Source organism: Rhinolophus sinicus, linkage group LG09 (genome assembly GCF_036562045.2).
Source record: "Rhinolophus sinicus isolate RSC01 linkage group LG09, ASM3656204v1, whole genome shotgun sequence".
NCBI classification, from domain to species: domain Eukaryota; kingdom Metazoa; phylum Chordata; class Mammalia; order Chiroptera; family Rhinolophidae; genus Rhinolophus; species Rhinolophus sinicus.
The window spans coordinates 57026210-57044005 of NC_133758.1; the positions used below are offsets into that span (position 1 = coordinate 57026210).

The 17796-nt window shown below is 51.6% G+C and overlaps 1 protein-coding gene and 1 long non-coding RNA gene across 6 annotated transcripts in view; one reads left to right on the forward strand and one right to left on the reverse strand.

The window, feature by feature from the left end:
* The window catches only part of PLXNA1 (plexin A1), a 433317-nt gene that overhangs the window by 345914 nt on the left and 69607 nt on the right, over positions 1 to 17796 (forward strand). The window contains exons 7-8 of one of the 4 annotated variants that reach the window (XM_074340468.1): positions 5300 to 5435; positions 7760 to 7973. The exons of the other annotated variants lie outside the window; for them this stretch is intronic. Of the exons in view, the coding sequence (XP_074196569.1) occupies positions 5300 to 5435; positions 7760 to 7765 (142 nt within the window). The 3' untranslated portion in view covers positions 7766 to 7973. Of the gene's footprint in view, positions 1 to 5299; positions 5436 to 7759; positions 7974 to 17796 lie in introns of those variants that run through there. 4 annotated transcript variants of the gene reach the window in all.
* Positions 1 to 17796, reverse strand: part of LOC109435280 (uncharacterized) — a 43678-nt gene that overhangs the window by 17738 nt on the left and 8144 nt on the right. Inside the window, exon 3 of one of the 2 annotated variants that reach the window (XR_012498835.1) lies at positions 16175 to 16269. This is a non-coding gene — a long non-coding RNA (uncharacterized LOC109435280). Of the gene's footprint in view, positions 1 to 15612; positions 16270 to 17796 lie in introns of those variants that run through there. The other variant, XR_002135949.2, reaches the window with a different exon arrangement.

The window sequence follows — 17796 nt, forward strand, 5'->3', positions numbered from 1 at the left end:
GGGACCCACCCAGAACTGGAAGAAGGGAGGAGCAGAGGAGGCAGATGACAGACAGGTATGGCCTCTATAAACCTGAGCCAGAGGCCCCAAGGGAGCATCTGTGGGGGATAGAAGGCCCCTGGGGATGGAGGATGGTTGGAGGCAGGGACAGCAGTGAGGGGCATCTAGAGGCACCCAGGGAAGGGTACATTAGGTCACCATAAATGGAGAGGATGAGTTTCTGAGCTGTTTGGGAGTTGGAATGGATACAGCTTCAGTTTTTACTTTCATCGGAGAGAGAGAGGGCTGATGTAGTAAGAAGGTAAGAGAATGGAGGTGAGGGGAAAACATCTACAATGAAGACAGGAAGAGACATGTAGAAAGACTCCAGGTGGTGATGCTACTCTCCAAGATAGGAACTAGGGAGGGGAAAGTGGGTCCTTGGTGATAGATGCTGGATTCCTTTGAGAACATAGTGTGTCAGTGTAACATGGGAAGCTTGGATGGAAGTCTCCAGCGGCCTTGAGCTCCAGAGGGTGAATTGTGGAAATGGGCCGAGGGCTTGGCAGTTGGTTGAGGAGAAGTTCAAGGGTTGGCAGGAATAATTGATAAGCTATCCCAAGGGTCTGTGCAGCAAAGAAAAGGAGCAAAGGGCCTTTGTATCCCAAAGGGGTGGGGCACAGTGTAGCAGCCTAGAAATGGAAGGGTGCCCAATGTGTGGTGCCTGGTGGTGAGAGCGACCCCTGCTTCTCAGATCAGGAACTGGGCTTTGGTCCAAGGGCAGCTCTTTACCTCTGTCCTCAGGGGCCTGACCACATGTGATGCTGTAGCACAAGGAAGAGGCATGTGTTTTTATTCATGGCTAATACTTTGTCTTTTTCTGATGTTCTTATCACTACTCTCATCACGAAACATGTTATTACTGCCAAAGAGGTAGAACTCTGGTTCACGGGCAGTATGGCTGGCAAGAGGGGTGCACAATACTGCATGCCCAGAGGTCATCATGGTATTGGCGCAGCCTGTCAGCCTTTTTGTGGCCCTCATTCCCCAACATCTGTGTCATGCCCCTGGTGACTGGTCTGCCACAGGGCCTGTTGTCTGAATGGACAGAGCAATGCTTGGAGTCAGGTGGTCTCTGCTCACCTGTGCCCGCCTGTGGCCATCACGCCCAGGTTCAGGGCTGTTGGTGAGGCAGGATGTGGATGCCCTTTGTGTAGGCAGAGCAGCATTCAGCCCATTTCCTGAGTATCCCTGACACTGCCAGACCAGAGGCCTCACTGGTGATGAGTCCGGAGCAGCTCTGCATGGTAGGACTCTTCTCACCATCTGACCCTTGACCACAAAATGAAAGTGGCAAAATCAGAGCCTTGCCCCAGGTTTGTCAGACCCCAAAATCTGTGTTCTCCCTGCTGGCCCACACAGCGCCATGCTCAGTGATCTGCTGACTCCTTGGAGAAGGGATGCCATGATTGGCACCTTAAAATTCCTGGGGAAGGAGGCTCCAACGAGGCCTTGGCAAGCTCTGAACTGGGACTGGAATGACATGGAAGGTTAGGTTATAGGGAGAGGGACATGTTCAGATGCAGTCCCACCATCAAGCCCACACCTGGGGTCCCAGCCTCCAAAGCCTCCTTGTCTTAGCTCTGCTCCACCAAGTGCCCCCAGTAACCCCAGCCTCCCTTCCTCAGCTCTCCTCCCTGCTCACCCTACCCCCGCCCTGCCGTCATGTCCCACATTGGCCGCTAGCTTGTTAGTGAGAATGGCCTTCACAATATACACTGTCATACACGTTCCTGTCTGGTCTTTATCTGCCTCAGGGCAGGCAGTGTCCCCAGGGTGCAGATGACGAAAATAAGGGCCAGAGAGGTAAGTGACATCCTAAGCGATGCATGTAAGGCCTTCTGATTTGGGAGCTATTAACCACTTCAAAGCCACAAAGACCATTAAGTATTGATCATGGTAGTAGACGCCCCCAGACAGGGGGACAGGACTTATCTCAGTCCCTGGAAAGTTCACAGCACGCTATAGATACATTTTTTTTGAAGAGCAGTTGTTCACAAGACTGAATGTTTTTAAAAATTCGAGCAGTTTCTTATGCAGTATAAACAAGGTTACCAGGGCCTGATGGAACTGTGCTTGGATAGAATGCAACTGCTTTCTTGAGTAGTTTGACTTCAGTCTTAGCCCTGCCCTGCTTCAGAGAAATCCTTTTATTTGGCAATCTGTGCTCTCCCTGTCCTCTCTCATTCAGAGCCGTTTTGCAGGCAAATGGGTGAAATTTCTTCCAGTTGACATTTGCCTGCCATCCTATCTCTTCATTTGTTCCTGATAAATCCCTGAGGAGAGAATCCGCTGCAGCCCCAGAGGTGGTGCTAGTGTGGAGGGGATGGATTTCACCATGGCCCAGTTTCTCCTGATCTGGGAGCCCACTGGGTGTTTGATGGGGTTTGCCCTGAAAATGCACAGGTGCCCTTGTCCAGGGACCTGGAACCAAAGGAGGAGGGGACAGTGGGAGAAGAACAAGTTATGAAGAGACTGCTCTGCCCATTTACAACCTGCAAAGTGAGGGTCAGTGTCTCTGCGTAGGTTTGGAGAGGGCGAGGCTTCACGGGGTCAGGGCTGTGGCTCCAGGACAACTCAACCACATGGACCCCACCTGTCGTGTTCCAGGACACCGCTCCACATAGACCTGTAAGCCTTGTACAGACCTGCAGCTCAGAAAAGCTCTGCCCTTGCTGAGCCTGGCACTTCCCCACCAAGGAGGCCTGCTGTGCCTGCCAGCTACCAGGCTACTGCCAGGGACAGGCCCTCCTGAGGGTCACCTGGCGGTGGGGTGCTGCTTCAAGGGAGAGCAAAGGAAGGTGCAATAAAACCTGTGCCCTTGGGCACTCCTGCTCCAGGGGCAGTGCCCGGGGAGCAAGAGCAGAGTAGGGCTGGTGTGAAAGACAACAGAAGTGCCAGGAGAGAGCCCACGGAAAGACACGGCCTCACAGGCTGCACCCTGCCAAGGACAGGTCTGAAATGGGAAAGGAGAGGCCTGTGCCTCCCCAAAAGGGAGAACCAGAGATTTAAAAAAGAGAGGGAGGCAGTGGGATGGAGGGCAGAAAGCAAAGATCTATGACTTCACGGCTTTCCCAAGGGAGAACATCAGAACAGTTGGAACTGAAGTGGCAAGCACAGTTGGAGGGAGAACTCGCCTGAGATGGAATCCCATCCAAAGGCTGGCTGTCCTCAAGAAAAATCCATTTCAAAAGGCCCACAAGCGTGTCAAGGTTTCTATGTACAAAAATGGAGAGACATTTTACAAGCAAGCATTGGAGGAATCGGGTGCTCAACCCCCTGTACCCCAGTTGTGATCTGCCCCAGATGACTCTGTAGAACCCAATGAGAGCATCCCCTGAATCTGAGGAACCCATCCATCTCCCTAGAAGAGACACCAGGTGTCTGCCTTAAATAGGAAATCTAACACCTCATCTGTTCTTTGTGGGCAAGAGCCAAAACTGTGACCCCAAGGACAGGAACGGCCTCTTCCCCGTGGTCACATCCTCAGAATCTGATGGAATCCCGTTTCCTGGGAGATCCTGGCCAGCAGAGCTTCCTCGGCCTTCTGTTCCCCTCCTTTCGGGGAATGGGAAGGCTGTTCCTCCTGGCACATCCTTTACCTTACGAGTCTCAAACCTTTGCATTGGTGTGGTGTGGCACTCATCCCTCCTACTTTTTTAGTTTATAAACTCTCATTTTTGTTCAAGCCCTAGGTCTGAGTCTTATTGGTCTTAGCTCTAAACATATTCATTTCACTCCCCTTGTTAGTGATGGTTTTAGGGGTGGGCATATTCCCCAGTTTTGGCCAGTGGGAAAAGGAGAAAGCTGATGTTTGTGAGATAGCAGGTCTGAGATGACAGCCACCATGCAGGGATGGTTCAGGGGAAGGAGGGGGATCCAGGCTGGTGTGGCATCATTGATGGCACAGCAGCACTGGAAGTGCCACCAGCAGACTTAGAGTGAGACAGTAAGTCCTGGGTGTCTTACTTACTTAAGCTGCTGAGTATGGTGTTCCTTGCTGTTCGTAACTGATGAATTCGGTACCTTTGAGTCATCTTAAAAAATGGTGGTGCTGCTCTGTTCCAGCATCTATTGCATGGCTAGATTTTTAAAAAACAGAGATCCTTGGCCGGGACAGTTATTCACCTACAAGTCTCCCGTGTGACGAGCACAGCTGCATAAAACACAGAGTGATCCTTTCATTGCTGAGAACCTTGGGGAGTGGTTTTCTGCATTTGTTTACAACTCCCACTGAATGCCCTGAGCCATGGGTGGTGTTAATTCTGAAAGTCTGCATCAGGTGTTTTGATTCTATCTATGGCTGTGAAGGTTCCTGTGTGGACCTGGCCTGAAAACCAAGTCAGAAAACCAATCTGTGGAAACAGTGCAAGCCAAACCATGTAAAAAAGTATATCCTACCTCCTCCACTTCCTCGGTGTGACCTTAGGCAAGTTACCTAACTTCTCTGTGCCCCAGTGTCCTGATTTGTAACAGGATAATAAATAATCGTGTACTCTGCACAGAGCTGTTAGGAGTAGGTAAGTAGGGTGGGGCCTGGCATAAAGGCAGCATTGTAGCATGAGTGTGTGTGTGTGTAAGAGAAAGAGAGAGAGAGAGAGAGAGAGAGAGAGAGGAGGGAGGGGCAATGGGAGAAGAGGAGGGAGAAGACACACCAAAGAGGAGCCCAAGGACACTGGTGACTGACTTCAGCATAATCTGTTTTCACTTTTTTGTTTTTGTTTCATATTTTGAAAAAGAAAAAATTCAATTTTTGTAGGTTCTAAACCGCCTTTGATAAAGAAAGAAAAAATAATAAAGTACCCCCAAAATACTGCAGTGGTTATCTTTAGGAAGTGAGATTCTGAAGTTTTTTGTTTCAGTATTCCAATTTTTCTGATTGGGCAAGTATTAGTTTTGAAATCAGAAAAACAACTTTGTGTGAGAAAGTAGCTGCGATGTGTATGACGCAATCAGGTGTATATCAGGTGTATACCTTAGGTGGGAATTGCCTGGGATGCTGTAAGCATTGGCACGGGGGTCTTCCGGATGGCTACCTGGGCCCTGTCCTGAGGGCAAGAGCCCAGTCCCGCTTCCTACCGCATCTTCTGCTGTTGACCTCAGCCCCCACAGCACTCTACCCCCTTCCATGCTCTGGATCTCTTTGAGGCAGACCTGGATGCTGACAGCTGGCCAGCGCTGAGCCCACTGCCTGAGCCATGGTGTTGAGTCCCTGCCCACTGGGACCAAGCCCCAGGCCTGCCTGCTCTCTGTCCTGCAGGCCCCGAATGCTGGAGCCCGTGTGCTCAGGGCTGCAGGCCCAGATCCTCCGCTGCTACCGTGACCACCTGCATGAGGTGCTCCTGTGCTCGGACCTGGTCAAGGCTTACCAGCACTGCGTGAGCACTGCCCACAAGGTAAAGACTCTGGTGCTGGGCTGCGGGGGCCATGGGGGGCAGGTACTGTAAGTGCTGACAACATTCTGCCATCTTTGTCTGCTACATCAGACAGGCTAACCTCGAGGCCTCTGCCTTTTGCACACTGAGGGACTCTTAGGCCTTGGATTTCCTCAGTCACCTCCTGGTTCAGATGTCCTGCCCGCTGTTGCTATCAGTGTTCTAAGGGCTAGGAAAAGGGGGACGTTTGGGTGCTGGGCCCCACTAGGCTGGGTCTGGGAGCAGCACTGGATCAAGTCAGGCCCCACCTTCAAGGGGCCAGCCACCCAGTTAAGGGCATACATGTGCCACCTACTTCTTACCTTTTAGCAGTTGGAGATGGGATCATGAAGGAGGGCCCATGGTACAGGGCAGGGGTCACAGAAAATGCAGGGGTAGCCCTATGGGAGGGGAAGAGCCTTGGGGTCCAGAGGTGGAAGAATGGGTGCAGCCTGCCTGAGAGGGTGAGGGGGCTGAGGGGACCTCACCGCCCACCCCACTCCTGTGCTGGTCTGAAGGGGCATGCAGGGCCCAGCTCTTAGTGAATGGGAAGGGGTCACGGTGGGCTCACGTCTCAGGAGCTGCTGCTGTCCTAGACCTCTGAGACTGGCAGCTACCCTTCCCTGAGATGTGGTCCCAAGACCGTGCCCTCCCAGCCAGCTCCTGTTCCCTTCCTCCTACCTCCCCCAATTCCTGTTCCTCTTCTAGATCATTCCATCCCCCTTCCAGGCCCAGCAGTACTCTGCTTCAGGCTGGACCAGGCCCCTCCCAACCCTGCCACAGCACTTTACCACCTAGAGGCGAGTCCTTCACTCTAGGAGCACCTTGACTTGGACTCACCAGAAGGCTGATGTGTTTCTTAAAAGAGCCATGAGATGGGGTCTTCTTCCCATGGAAAAGTCTCTTTTGCCCAAGTAGGAGATAAGGTACTGTGGTACTGGTAGTGGAAAGGCTAAGGTTAGAGGTCAAGAGGCCCTCAGACCTGGTCTGGCAGAGTCTGTCTGCTGCTCAACAGCCTGGCCTCGCCATTCTGTTAGCCAAGTCAAGGCTCTTCCCAGCTCACACCTGCCCTGGGCCAGGTACAGCCCTCATGGAAAGCCGTTTGCTCAACTTCAAGTTAAGTGGAAAAGACACTGCCAACCATCGCTGTAGAACTATAGATGGAAGGTGCTGGGAGCTAAGCCGGCTCACTGGACCACTCCTGGTGGGCCATGGAACAGGCGGCTTTCCCATGTCCCTACGCATCTGCCGAGGTCTTTGTGAAAGCTTGCATAGAACACCTTTCCCGACAGGATCGGTGGCCCCTTCCAAGCCCCTGATCACCACACACCTAACTTTGTTTTACCAAGTGAAAGACGTGCCAAGGGAGCTAAAGCCCCCTTGGCCTTCTCGCAGAGCCTCGACTTTGTCCTCTCTCTCTCCATCCAGGCCCCACATCTGTGGCACTTGTCAGTCCCTCGCCCAACAGAGTACATCTTTAACAAACAAGCTCACCAATGTAGTTTCATTGCACCATATGATCACAAAGGAAGGCAGATTGCATGTAACTCCTGTGTACTCTCTGTTGCTCCAGCATACCCGAGAGAGACTCTGGGGCACTGCCAGGCCTGCCTCCCTCCTTCCATGCCCTCCCACCCTCCCCTCAAGAAAGAATGTTCGACCTGACTCCCAAAGAGCCTCAGAGCCAGACCCTCAGATTGCACCTTGTGTGTGAGGGGCAGCCAGTGCCAGAGAAACTCCGCTGCCACCTCCCAGCCTCCGCCACAGAAGGCTCCCAGCAGAACCAGGGATGGGAATTCAAGGATCCCACATCTCTGTCAGCAGGGACTTGGCACAAGACAGAGGCCCATCTGTCAGGAGTTGTGCAGGAGGCACCTCCCAGAGCCTGGGCAAGCTCTAACCCCTGTGCAGCACCTTCTGAGCCCAGGGACGTGTGCATGTGTTTGGATATGGACAGCAAGCAATAGCCTGAGTATGAGGAAATTCTGAGAACAGAAGAGAGACCTCAGTGGGGGGTGAAGAGAATTGGGCTGAGACCTATCTATCCACAGGGGCAGGGAGGTCTGACGAGCGGAAGGTCCATGTTAGCTGGTCCCTACAGACACATGTTAAGGGGGCACTGGGCGTGGAGGTAAATAGGCCCAGTCCCGCGTCTCAGGACCAGCCACAGAGGACCATTTCCAGTAAATAGTCACACTCCTGGGCAGCCCAAGAGCCTGGGCCCTCCTGGAGCTAAGGCCTGGGTGTGCACGGGGTTCCAGGCAAAAAAGGGCCCTGACTGAACTCTGACCTGTTCTCCTTTGTAGGGTTGAGGAGCAGCCATCATTCTTGGCCCTGGCAGTGACTTAGAGCCCTGAAGAAGGACCAATTATGGGACCATAGCCCACAGACCCCCGAACCACAGCCATTTCCTGCCGGGTGCCCAGGATGCCCCTGTGCTTGGGGCCGCCATGTTCTTAAGAAAGGGAGGATGTGCTACTGTCCAAAAACAAATAAAGCAACTGTCTTTGTTTTCGGTCATTCCCTTGGCTAGCAGGCAATCACTGCTACCTCTTCTGTGTAGCCCTGTGCTGGGCCTGGTGACATAGGCTGATGAGACAGGCTGCACACCTTCTGAGCACCCAGCCTAGCAGCGGAGATGGGTGGGAACCCATAATTCTGCTGCAGCCACAGACGCAGGTATGAGATGAAATGAGGGGAAAGCCGTTCTTTCTAGGGACAGAGCTGGGAGAATAGGCCAGCTTCCTGCCAGAGGCTCTGCCTAAACTCCAATTTGAAAGCTGAGTGGATGACTGATGGGCAAGCCAGACATGGTTAGAGTAGGATTCCAGACACAGACTGTGGACAGCTGGCCATTTGCAGAGAGCACAGTGGGGACCAGGCAGGGAAGAGGGTGGATGCCAGGCCGAGGTACTGGGGGGTCTCTAGCAGGGAGCAGCATGGTCCAATTCCTCTGATGACACACATGCTCCTGGGGAGGATGGGCTCAACTGGTGCAGGACACCTGAGGGCATGATAAATGGGAGGCTGATGGGGTGGGCCAGGGAATAGACTAGGCCGGCTCAGGAGCTAAAATTGGCAAGACTTGGTTTGAGTGGGAGAGGGGAGGATCAAGGATGATTTCTAAATTTCTGGCATGCGTGCTGATAATTCTGTGGACTGAAATGAAGGACACGGGATTGAGAGGGGCAGATCACAGCTGGATTTGAGATGTGCTCTGCTCATTTGGTGTCCAAACACTGGCCGGCTTGTCTTGTCCTTGACTTTGGCCTGACTCTCCAGCTAAGGTGCTTTGAGCACCTCAGGCTGCACTCTCGCCTGGCCGAGCGCTAAGGCAGCAAGAGGAATTTGGGGCGGAGGTTCTGATCTGCTGTTGACCTTGGATTTCCTGCTAAAGTTCATTTGGAGCCCCAAGCCATCTGGAGCTAAGAGCCTGCGATCTTGACTCAGGCTTTGCAACCCAAACATCTCTGCTCATCCCCAGATTCTCACATGCAAAGCTCAAGTGGGGGTTGAGGCTTGGCAGTGCCCAGTTGTCTGGGCAGGTAGCACAAGGCAGTTTTATTCAGCCAGGCTGCATATTGGCTAAAAGGAAAGTAGCTTTGGGAGATGCCCTCTCTAGAAGTTCTGGGTTAGCTTACCAAAACAAACAAGGACACGTTCAGAAAACACGTAGAAGTGAGCAGCCAGGGTAGGTGTCAGGGTGCCCTGGCCTGATCCTCCTCCCAACATTCACCTGGCAGGCCAGGGAGGGGCTGGCCCCCTGTAAGGTCAGCCTGGTGGGGTCACAGGCCACCTGGCTGATAGAACTTAAGTGATATCAGAACCATTGTCCAGCCAGAAACTGCTGATGCCCTTCTTTTCTGCTAACCTCTGAAGCCTCTGGTGTCTGGGGCTTTGTCCAACTTCCAAGTCTCACAGGAAAAACTCTCAAACTCCATCCTCCTACCCAGGAGTCAGTTGGGGGCAGCTGTGCGTGCACACAGGTCTGCATGCACCTGTCTACCTGTGCGTGTGTATATAGGTGCTTTTGTGTGTGTGTGTGTGCTCATATGTACATATGTACTTGTGTTTGTGCACAAACAACCAGCCATGTTTACCACCTACTAATGCTCCTGGCCTCTCTCTACTTGGATACCAGCCTATTTCCCTGACTCCCCTAGAGTCAGAACCAGGTTTCCCTTGCCTGATCTCCATCCCTCCCCTACTGGGGACTTTAAGGTGTACGTGTCCATTGTGTTGGAGTGTCAGTGTGGCAGGGGAATGTGTGCATGTGCTCAGGTACAGACTGCCTATGTGTGTGCATCTGTGCATGGCCTGCCTATGTGTGGACCTGCACCTCTAGTCCTTCCACATGGCCATATCTGATAGGAAGTCAGGCCTGAGAGAGCGTTGCATGGGTGAGGGCTATGTCCAGCGGGGTATGCACCTAGAGGCAGGTATTTCTGGGCTTACGTACCAGCTGCATGACTATAGAAAGGGATTGTTAATTCCTATCCCACCCAGTTGGGGGAATTAAATATGATGATGCTGGCTGTGACATCCAGAGTGCAACCAGGAAACCAGAAAGCACTGATTATTTAAACAGAGGCGATTGAATGCAGAGTTAATCACAAAGGAGATGGAGGGCTGAAACCCCAAATAGGATGGGATGGTAACCCAGAAATTAGTGACAGTGGGAAGCTCCCATCGCCCCAGGGCTAAAGAGACAAAGGAAAGAGGCAGGATTGCCCAGTGGAAGCTGGCACCACAAAGGCCCTGCTCAGGGTAGCTGGAGTCACCAAGGGGACACAGCTACTGTGAAAGGTGCTACCTGTGGGCTCTCCCCTCCTACCTCCCTCCAAACTCCCTTCCATCATGCCTCCCATTGGCTGAAGCTGTCGGGGACTGGAGGGCAAGGCAGCCTGTAGCTGCCCCTTGTGTGAAGGAGTGGTGCAGAGGCCCAGGCCTGAAAGCAGGCTAGCAGGAAGCACTTCAGCATGACCTTCGTGGTGTGCTGGGCAGGCATGTGTGCCTGTGCTCGGGTGGACCTGAGTAGTGGTAGCAGTGGCAGTGTGTACACACATCTGTGTGCACTTCAGCTTGTATTGGCACACGACGGCCAGCTTGCAGGGAATAGTCCCAATCATCAATCAGTCCCATCAGACACTTACCGCATGCCAGGTCCTCTCCTACACCTTTTGTAAATACTAACTCAGTTAGTCTTACATAGCCCTATGGGGTGGTTATTGCTGTTACTGCTCCACTGTACAGATAAGGAAACCATGGCACAGAGAATGGGAGTAACTAGCCTCAGATTGCACAGTGCTTAGTTCTGATGCTGCGTCTCCTGTTGGAAGTGGGATTCTGGCTGCATGCTGGGCCAGGCCCAGGGATATCCAGAGTCTTGGTTCTGCCCTGCTCCAGTGACCCAGCTGAGGGGGCCAATCCTGCACCCTTTCCCCTCGCCCAGCTCCCCAGATGGGGAGTGTGGCCCTTGGCAGAAGAGATGGCTAGAGTTCATTACTTCCAACATCATTACTGACCTGGAGAGGCCCAGTGATGCCAAGGCAGGGTCTGAGCCCTGGGGCATGACCTCCTATGAGGTACCAGTCCTACCCACTGGGAGATAGGGGCCCTGCTTCAGACACTGTGTGCCCGATGCAGACATGGCCTCACATATGCTGAATCATTGCAGGTAGCTGGGGTGGGGGCAAGAGCAGGGCATGGAGGAAATGTCCAATGTGCAATGGACATGGGAGGGAGGAGTGTCATTGTAGATGTGGAGAGGACCCTGCACTCCGGCCACTGCTGGGGGAGGTGACTCACTGTGACCTCTCAGGAGGACAGGTTTGGTGAAATGCATCAAGAGCCTTTTGAAGTATGCAAACTCACAAAGAAAAAACAAAGAAACGACCCCGACCCCCACCCCTCCCACAAATCCATCTGTATGTTGTTTACAAGAGACATCACCTTGGGCCGGCCCGGTGGCTCAAGCGGTTAGAGCTCCATGCTCCTAACTCCAAAGGCTGCCGGTTCGATTCCCACATGGCCCAGTGGGCTCTCAACCACAAGGTTGCCAGTTCAACTCCTCCAGTCCCGCAAGGGATGGTGGGCTCCGCCCCCTGCAACTAAGATTGAACATGGCACCTTGAGCTGAGCTGCTGCTGAGCTCCCAGATGGCTCAGTTGGTTGGAGTGCGTCCTCTCAACCACAAGGTTGCCAGTTCGATTCCTCGACTCCCGCAAGGGATGGTGGGCAGCACCCCCAGCAACTAAAATTGAACATGGCACTTTGAGCTGAGCTGCGCCCTCCACAACTAACACTGAAAGGACAACAACTTGAAGCTGAACGGCACCCTGCACAACTAAGATTGAAAGGACAACTTGACTTGGGGAAAAAAAAAAAGGCCTGGAAGTATACACTGTTCCTCAATAAAGTGCTGTTCCCCTTCCCCAATAAAATCTTTAAAAAAAACAAAAGAGAGAGAGAAACATCACCTTAATGCTGAGGGCACAGGTTGCTTGAGGATAGAAGGATATAAAAAGATATACATGTAAACTCTGGGAAAGCTGGTCATGTTACTATCAGACAAGGTGGAAAAGACAAGGAGTGCTGTGAGCAACAGAGAAGCCGTTTCAAAGAGTAACAGGGACAACTTGCAGGGAGACTTAAAAATCCTTCTACATGTGCACCTGGCACAAGAGCAAAATACATGAAGCAAGACCAACAGAATAGAAAGGAGAAACGGCCAAATCCACAATCGTCATTGCAGCTTTGGGAACATGCATCGTCCGCCCAGTGATGGTGGTTCAATGGCTCAAAGGAAGTCAGAGTACGCAGGTCCTGTGTCCTGGGTGTTCATCCTGGCCCTTGCTCAATCTCTGCAGTGCTCATTCAGCAGCATGACATGGAGAATCAGAGTGCGGTGGACTCAGCTCCAACCCTGAGCTCAGCAGCAGTTTCTGAGCCTCTAAGCCTGTTTTCCTCATTTATAAAAGGGAGATAGTCACAGATGCTGTCTCCTATGGGGTGGTGACAACAGGTGTCCTTCACGTAGTGCTCATGAGGGTGAGTGCAGGAGGCTTGCCAGTCAGATCTCCTTCAGGGCTGGCAGTAGACGGCCCTTGACCCCAAGTTGTCTTCCTCTGGGACGTGCCTTTGCTGAGGAGCCACTTCACCAAAGTCATGCCCCAGGGGGCCAGGGCTACATCCAATTAGTGCTTGATGAGGGGGGTTGGATAAAGGACAGGCTCCTGTGCCCCAACTTGGAGCAACCTCGAAGGACATCCCAACCTGGAAGGGAGTCCCAACCCGAGATCTGGGCAGGGCCTCAGTGAAACTACTTGGCAGCCCAGCTTGTCCCCCACCCTCTGCTCTTTCCCCTTACCAATAACTGTTGACCCCAAGGACACCCCCTAATAAATGTCCTGCAAGCTCATCTCTGCCTCAGACTTGGCTTCTCTGTTATTGTTATTATATCCTTGGCACTATGAAAACTATGGCAACACGTGGTCCATGGTTTATAGTCTAGCAGGACAGCTGACGTTGGAAGCCAGTTGTGATGAGGCCCCTGCAGAGAGGCCCTGGGAGCTGGCTCAGTGTGCCCAGGCTGTGGCGTCATAGAGGGCTTCTCAGAAGAGTTGAGGTTTATGCCGGGACCAGAGGACTTAGCCAAAGTTGGCCAAGTAAAGCGACTGCTTTGTTTATCATAGTGTTTATAATAATGGCAACATCCTGGAAACAACCTAAATGCCCAAGAATAGGGAATGCATTGAATAAAATGTGATACATCCATAAGATAGTTCTATAGGCACTAACAATAGTGACATGGAATATAGTTATTAACATGGAACTCCATGCACTCTATTTTTTTTTTTTTTTTAAGATTTGATTGGGGAAGGGGAACAGGACTTTATTGGGGAACAGTGTGTACTTCCAGGATTTTTTTCTAAGTTGTTGTCCCTTCAGTCTTAGTTGTGGAGGGTGCCCTTCAGCTTCAAGTTGTTGTCCTTTAAGTCTTAGCTGTGGAGGGCGCAGCTCAGCTCCAGGTCCAGTTGCCGTTGCTAGTTGCAGGGTGCGCAGCCCACCATTCTTTGCGGGAGTCGAACCGGCAACCTTGTGTTTGAGAGGACGCGCTCCAACCAACTGAGCCATCCGGGAGGTCAGCGGCAGCTCAGCTCAAGGTGCCGTGTTCAATCTTAGTTGCAGGGGGCGGAGCCCACCATCCCTTGTGGGACTCGAGGAGTTGAACTGGCAACCTTGTGGTTGAGAGCCCACTGGGCCATGTGGGAATCGAACCGGCAGCCTTCGGAGTTAGGAGCATGGAGCTCTAACCGCCTGCGCCACCGGGCCAGCCCCATGCACTCTTATTTTAAGAAAATAAGTAGAATTCTCTGTATGGCCCATTCTTTGGAATGAAAACATATCACCTAGGCATATGGAAAAATACACACACACATAAAAAGTCCAAAGGGTTATACACCAACATCTTATTGTACTTTTCTCTAGGAAACAGGATTATGAGTGTGTTTTGGTGTGTGTGTGTGTGTAATAATGAACTGTATTTTATGTTCTAAAGTGACCTGAACATTTTTATAAACTAGCCCCCAGGCTCAATGCATCCTGAATGCCCTTGGCGGGTGCAGCCCTCCATAGCCTGGGCCCTGGGTCAGGGCGGCCCAGGGTCCTCTCTTCGTGAGGTCTATTGGCCCAGTGGTTGCCCCTTGGCAGAATGTGGATCTCCTCAAATAGAGCTTTTCCCTCCTACTAAGCAGGGGCAGCAAAGTTGGGAGGGGAATGAGGCAGGGCCCAAAGTGTGCCAGGAGGGAGGGCCCTGGAGGCTTAGGTAATTGCAGAGGCAGGAGGCATCTCCTTAGTTATTCATCTTTTGCACGACAAATATTGGCATTGAATGCCTACTATGTGCAGTCATGGTTCTAGAACTGGAGATACAATGTTAAGTAAAACAGAGGGACCCTGCTCTCAGGAGCATGAAGACCATTAAGGGAGACAGACAAGATAAAATTAATGCTATCAGATGTTATGCAGTGGAGTAACACTGGGGGTCCTGGGAGCACTAGGGGTGCCGGTTGCCATTTCCTGTGAGGACAGGACACCTACACCCCCATTCCCTGGGGGTTTCCATTCCCAGACAAGGCAACTGGCAGCATCTCCCTGGCCCGTTAACCAGAGCAGCCAAATCCAAGTTGCTCTTAAGGAAAAACATTTCCACTTCATACCTGATAACCTGCCTCATTAAATTTAATGGGCCGGTTATTCCTGTTAAATAAACATCAACTAATTATGAAAAATATATTAGCTGAAGTTTTGACTGTGGAACAGATAAACCAATTACATGGTTATTCAGCCTCAAAACAGCAATGAAGTGGGGTGCAGACCATGGCAGGTGGGGGTATGGGGGAGAGCTGGTGGAGCACCTGGAATTCAGAGAGTCCCCATCCCTCCACACTTCCTTTCCAGTGCTCAATGGGCCTGAAGAAAGTCAGTGACCTGGAGAGTAGGGCAGCCTGGAACCCAGATGGGCCAACTCAAGCCCCGCCTCAGTCAGGATCCCTTTAGCACAGGTGACAGAACCCTAGTTCAAAGGGACTTAAACAAAAAGAGTGTGTTGGCTCATGTAATTGAAGAGTCCAGAAGGAAGCCTCAGGCATGGCTGGATCTAGGAGCTTAAACAGTGATTGGGACCTGGTCCCTCTCTTTCCATGTCTTAGCTCTGTTCTCTGTGTCACCTTCATTCTTGGGCTCCATGAAGTGCCCCAGTGATTCATGCCTTATAGAGTTTCTCTTTCCCTCTAGTTCCAGCTTGGGGTTTACGGGCAGATAATAAATCATCTATAGCAGACAAAGTAATATCAGGAACGTCTCAGGGGAGGTCAATAAACATATGAAAAAATGCTCCATGTCCTTATGACTCATCAGGGAAATGCTAAACAAAACCACAAGGAAGTACCTTTGCACAGACACCACCGGATGCTGGTGAGCATGAGCAACTTCCAGGGCCCATGCACACTGCTGCTAGGAGTGCAGAATGATTCAACTACTTTGGAAATTGGTTTGGCAGTTTCTTATAAAGTTAAATATCCACCTACAGTCTGATGCAGCAAGTTTACTCCTGGGTCAATATCCAAGAAAATGAATACGCATGGCGTCTAGATGGTACATATAGGAATGTTCATACGGCTTTATTCATAACAGCCCAAACGTCCATGGACAGTAGAATGGGTAGGTTGTCATTTATTCATACAACAAAATACTACCTAGCAAAGTAAAAGAACAAACTAGAACTCTGGTAGTGACAAAGATGAATCTCATATCTCATGGAGAGAAGCCAGATAGAGAGGAGTCACGCTTGTCTTAACTTCCTAACAAATGGCCACAAACCAGTTGCTTGCAACCACACAGCCATGGGTCAGGAGCCCTGACACAGCTGAGCTGGTTCCCTCCTCAGGACTCGTGAGGCTGCAGTCAAGGCGTGGTCAGGCTGGGCTCCTCTCCCAAGTTCCCCTGGCCTTTGGCAGAACTCCTTTCCTTGTGACTGTAGGACGAAGGCCACCCCAGTCCCCAGTACCCGGCCACGTGACTCTCACAGGCCCTCCCTCAATACTTCTTCAAAGCCAGTGAAGTTGTCTGTCATGTGACCATGAGAGGTCCCTCACCTTTGCCCTAGCCTATCTGTTAGAAGCAAGTCATGGGGAGGGTTATACAAAAGTGTGACTTACTGGAGGGCAGTCCTGGAGGATTCCATTTCTATGAAGTTCAAGAGGGACAGAGGGAGGTATCTTGAGGTAGCTCTTGTGGAATGATCTCCAAAGATCTGTTGGTTAAGAGAAAAGAAGAAAAAAAAAGAAGGAGGTTCAGGGTAGGGTGTATAGTTTGTACCATTGAGAAAACAGAGAGGCAAGAATACCCATAGGTGTCTGCATTTGCTTGTAATAGGGTACCATGCCTCTGGGCTGAGGGACCAGTCAGAGGGAGCCTGGCTTCTTTGTGTATCCTTTTGTATACTACTTGGATTTTTCTTTTCTTTTTTTTAATTTGAGCATATATTTTAATAATTAAAAGGACTGTTTTAATTATTTAAAAAAAACACACCAAAAGTCCAGACCTCTTAGAAAGTAAATCGTTCTGGAGGCAGCAGCAGCTGCCACACATTGGGGTTGCCCCACCTGACCCCCCACCTTACGGTATGCCGTGGAGAGGTGAGGGGTTAATCACATGACTCCAATAGGTCCAGTAAGCTGCCAGGATTGTCTTGGCCAACAGGTAGGGAGAACACCTGAGAATGCACACAGAGGAAGGTAGAGCCAAGAAATAGATGCCTGGTGACATTATTGGGCCTTGGATCCAGACATACCTGAAGCAAGATGTCCTTGGACCTTTCAGAGAAGCAAGTCAGTGAAAGTCCATTTGGATGAAGCAAACCTAGATTTTTGTCAAGGCTGGTCCTGTCTATTGTTTATGTCTAGTGTCTACTCTGATGGGCTGTTAAATATTTTAAATATCACCCCTGGTGTTTGTCCCTTGACCAAAAACACCCTGCCTGTCCTGGAGGGGGTTTCCCGTGAGTGGGACTTGAGCCAGGTGGTATGTGTTCAGGTCCCAGCCCCTCACTATCCCTATTTTACTGCCCCCTCCTTGTGGGGCCTGTGCCCGTGCCCTTGGGGCTGGTGCCCAAGATGGTGGGCTACATGGCTGGCCCTGGCCTTACCCAGTAAAGACACCGGAGAAATGGGCTGATCTCATCCACTCCTCATACATTCCTTGCCAGGCGCCCCGTGATACCTCTGCTTCCGACCTGGTGTACATGCAGGCTCAGAAATAGGGACATCTGATGCTGAAGTCCAGCGCCCATAAGCTCAGGGCTGCTCCTGACCAGGTGGGTGAGTGGCTGCTTCAGGGCAGCCTTCCCAGAAAAGGAGGAGCCTGTGCTGGGGCTGGCCAGGAAAGGTCAGCAGGGTGACCTCATGGGAACAGAGGGCTCATGGGGACAGAGGGAACAAGCATCACATGCAGAACTCATGGTAAATTAGGGAAATCACACAGACCCCTATGAGGAAGCATGGAGGAGGCAGAAAGAGGGTGTGGAAGGGCGACCAACACAGCCGGGGCTGCTGCAGAGGTCGGCTCGTGATAATCAGAGGCAAGGACTGCAGGGTGTTCAGCGTGGACCCTGGGCAACGTCACTTTACTTTTTCATGCCTCAGTTTCCTCATCTGTGAAAAGGGGACACCCTCCCCTGCCCAGTGATATTGAGGGTTGAACGAGGTGCCTCAGGGAGGACTCTATGCCTAGGGGGGTGCCCAGTGTTTTCTCTGGTGCTCACAGTGACCCTGGGAGCAGG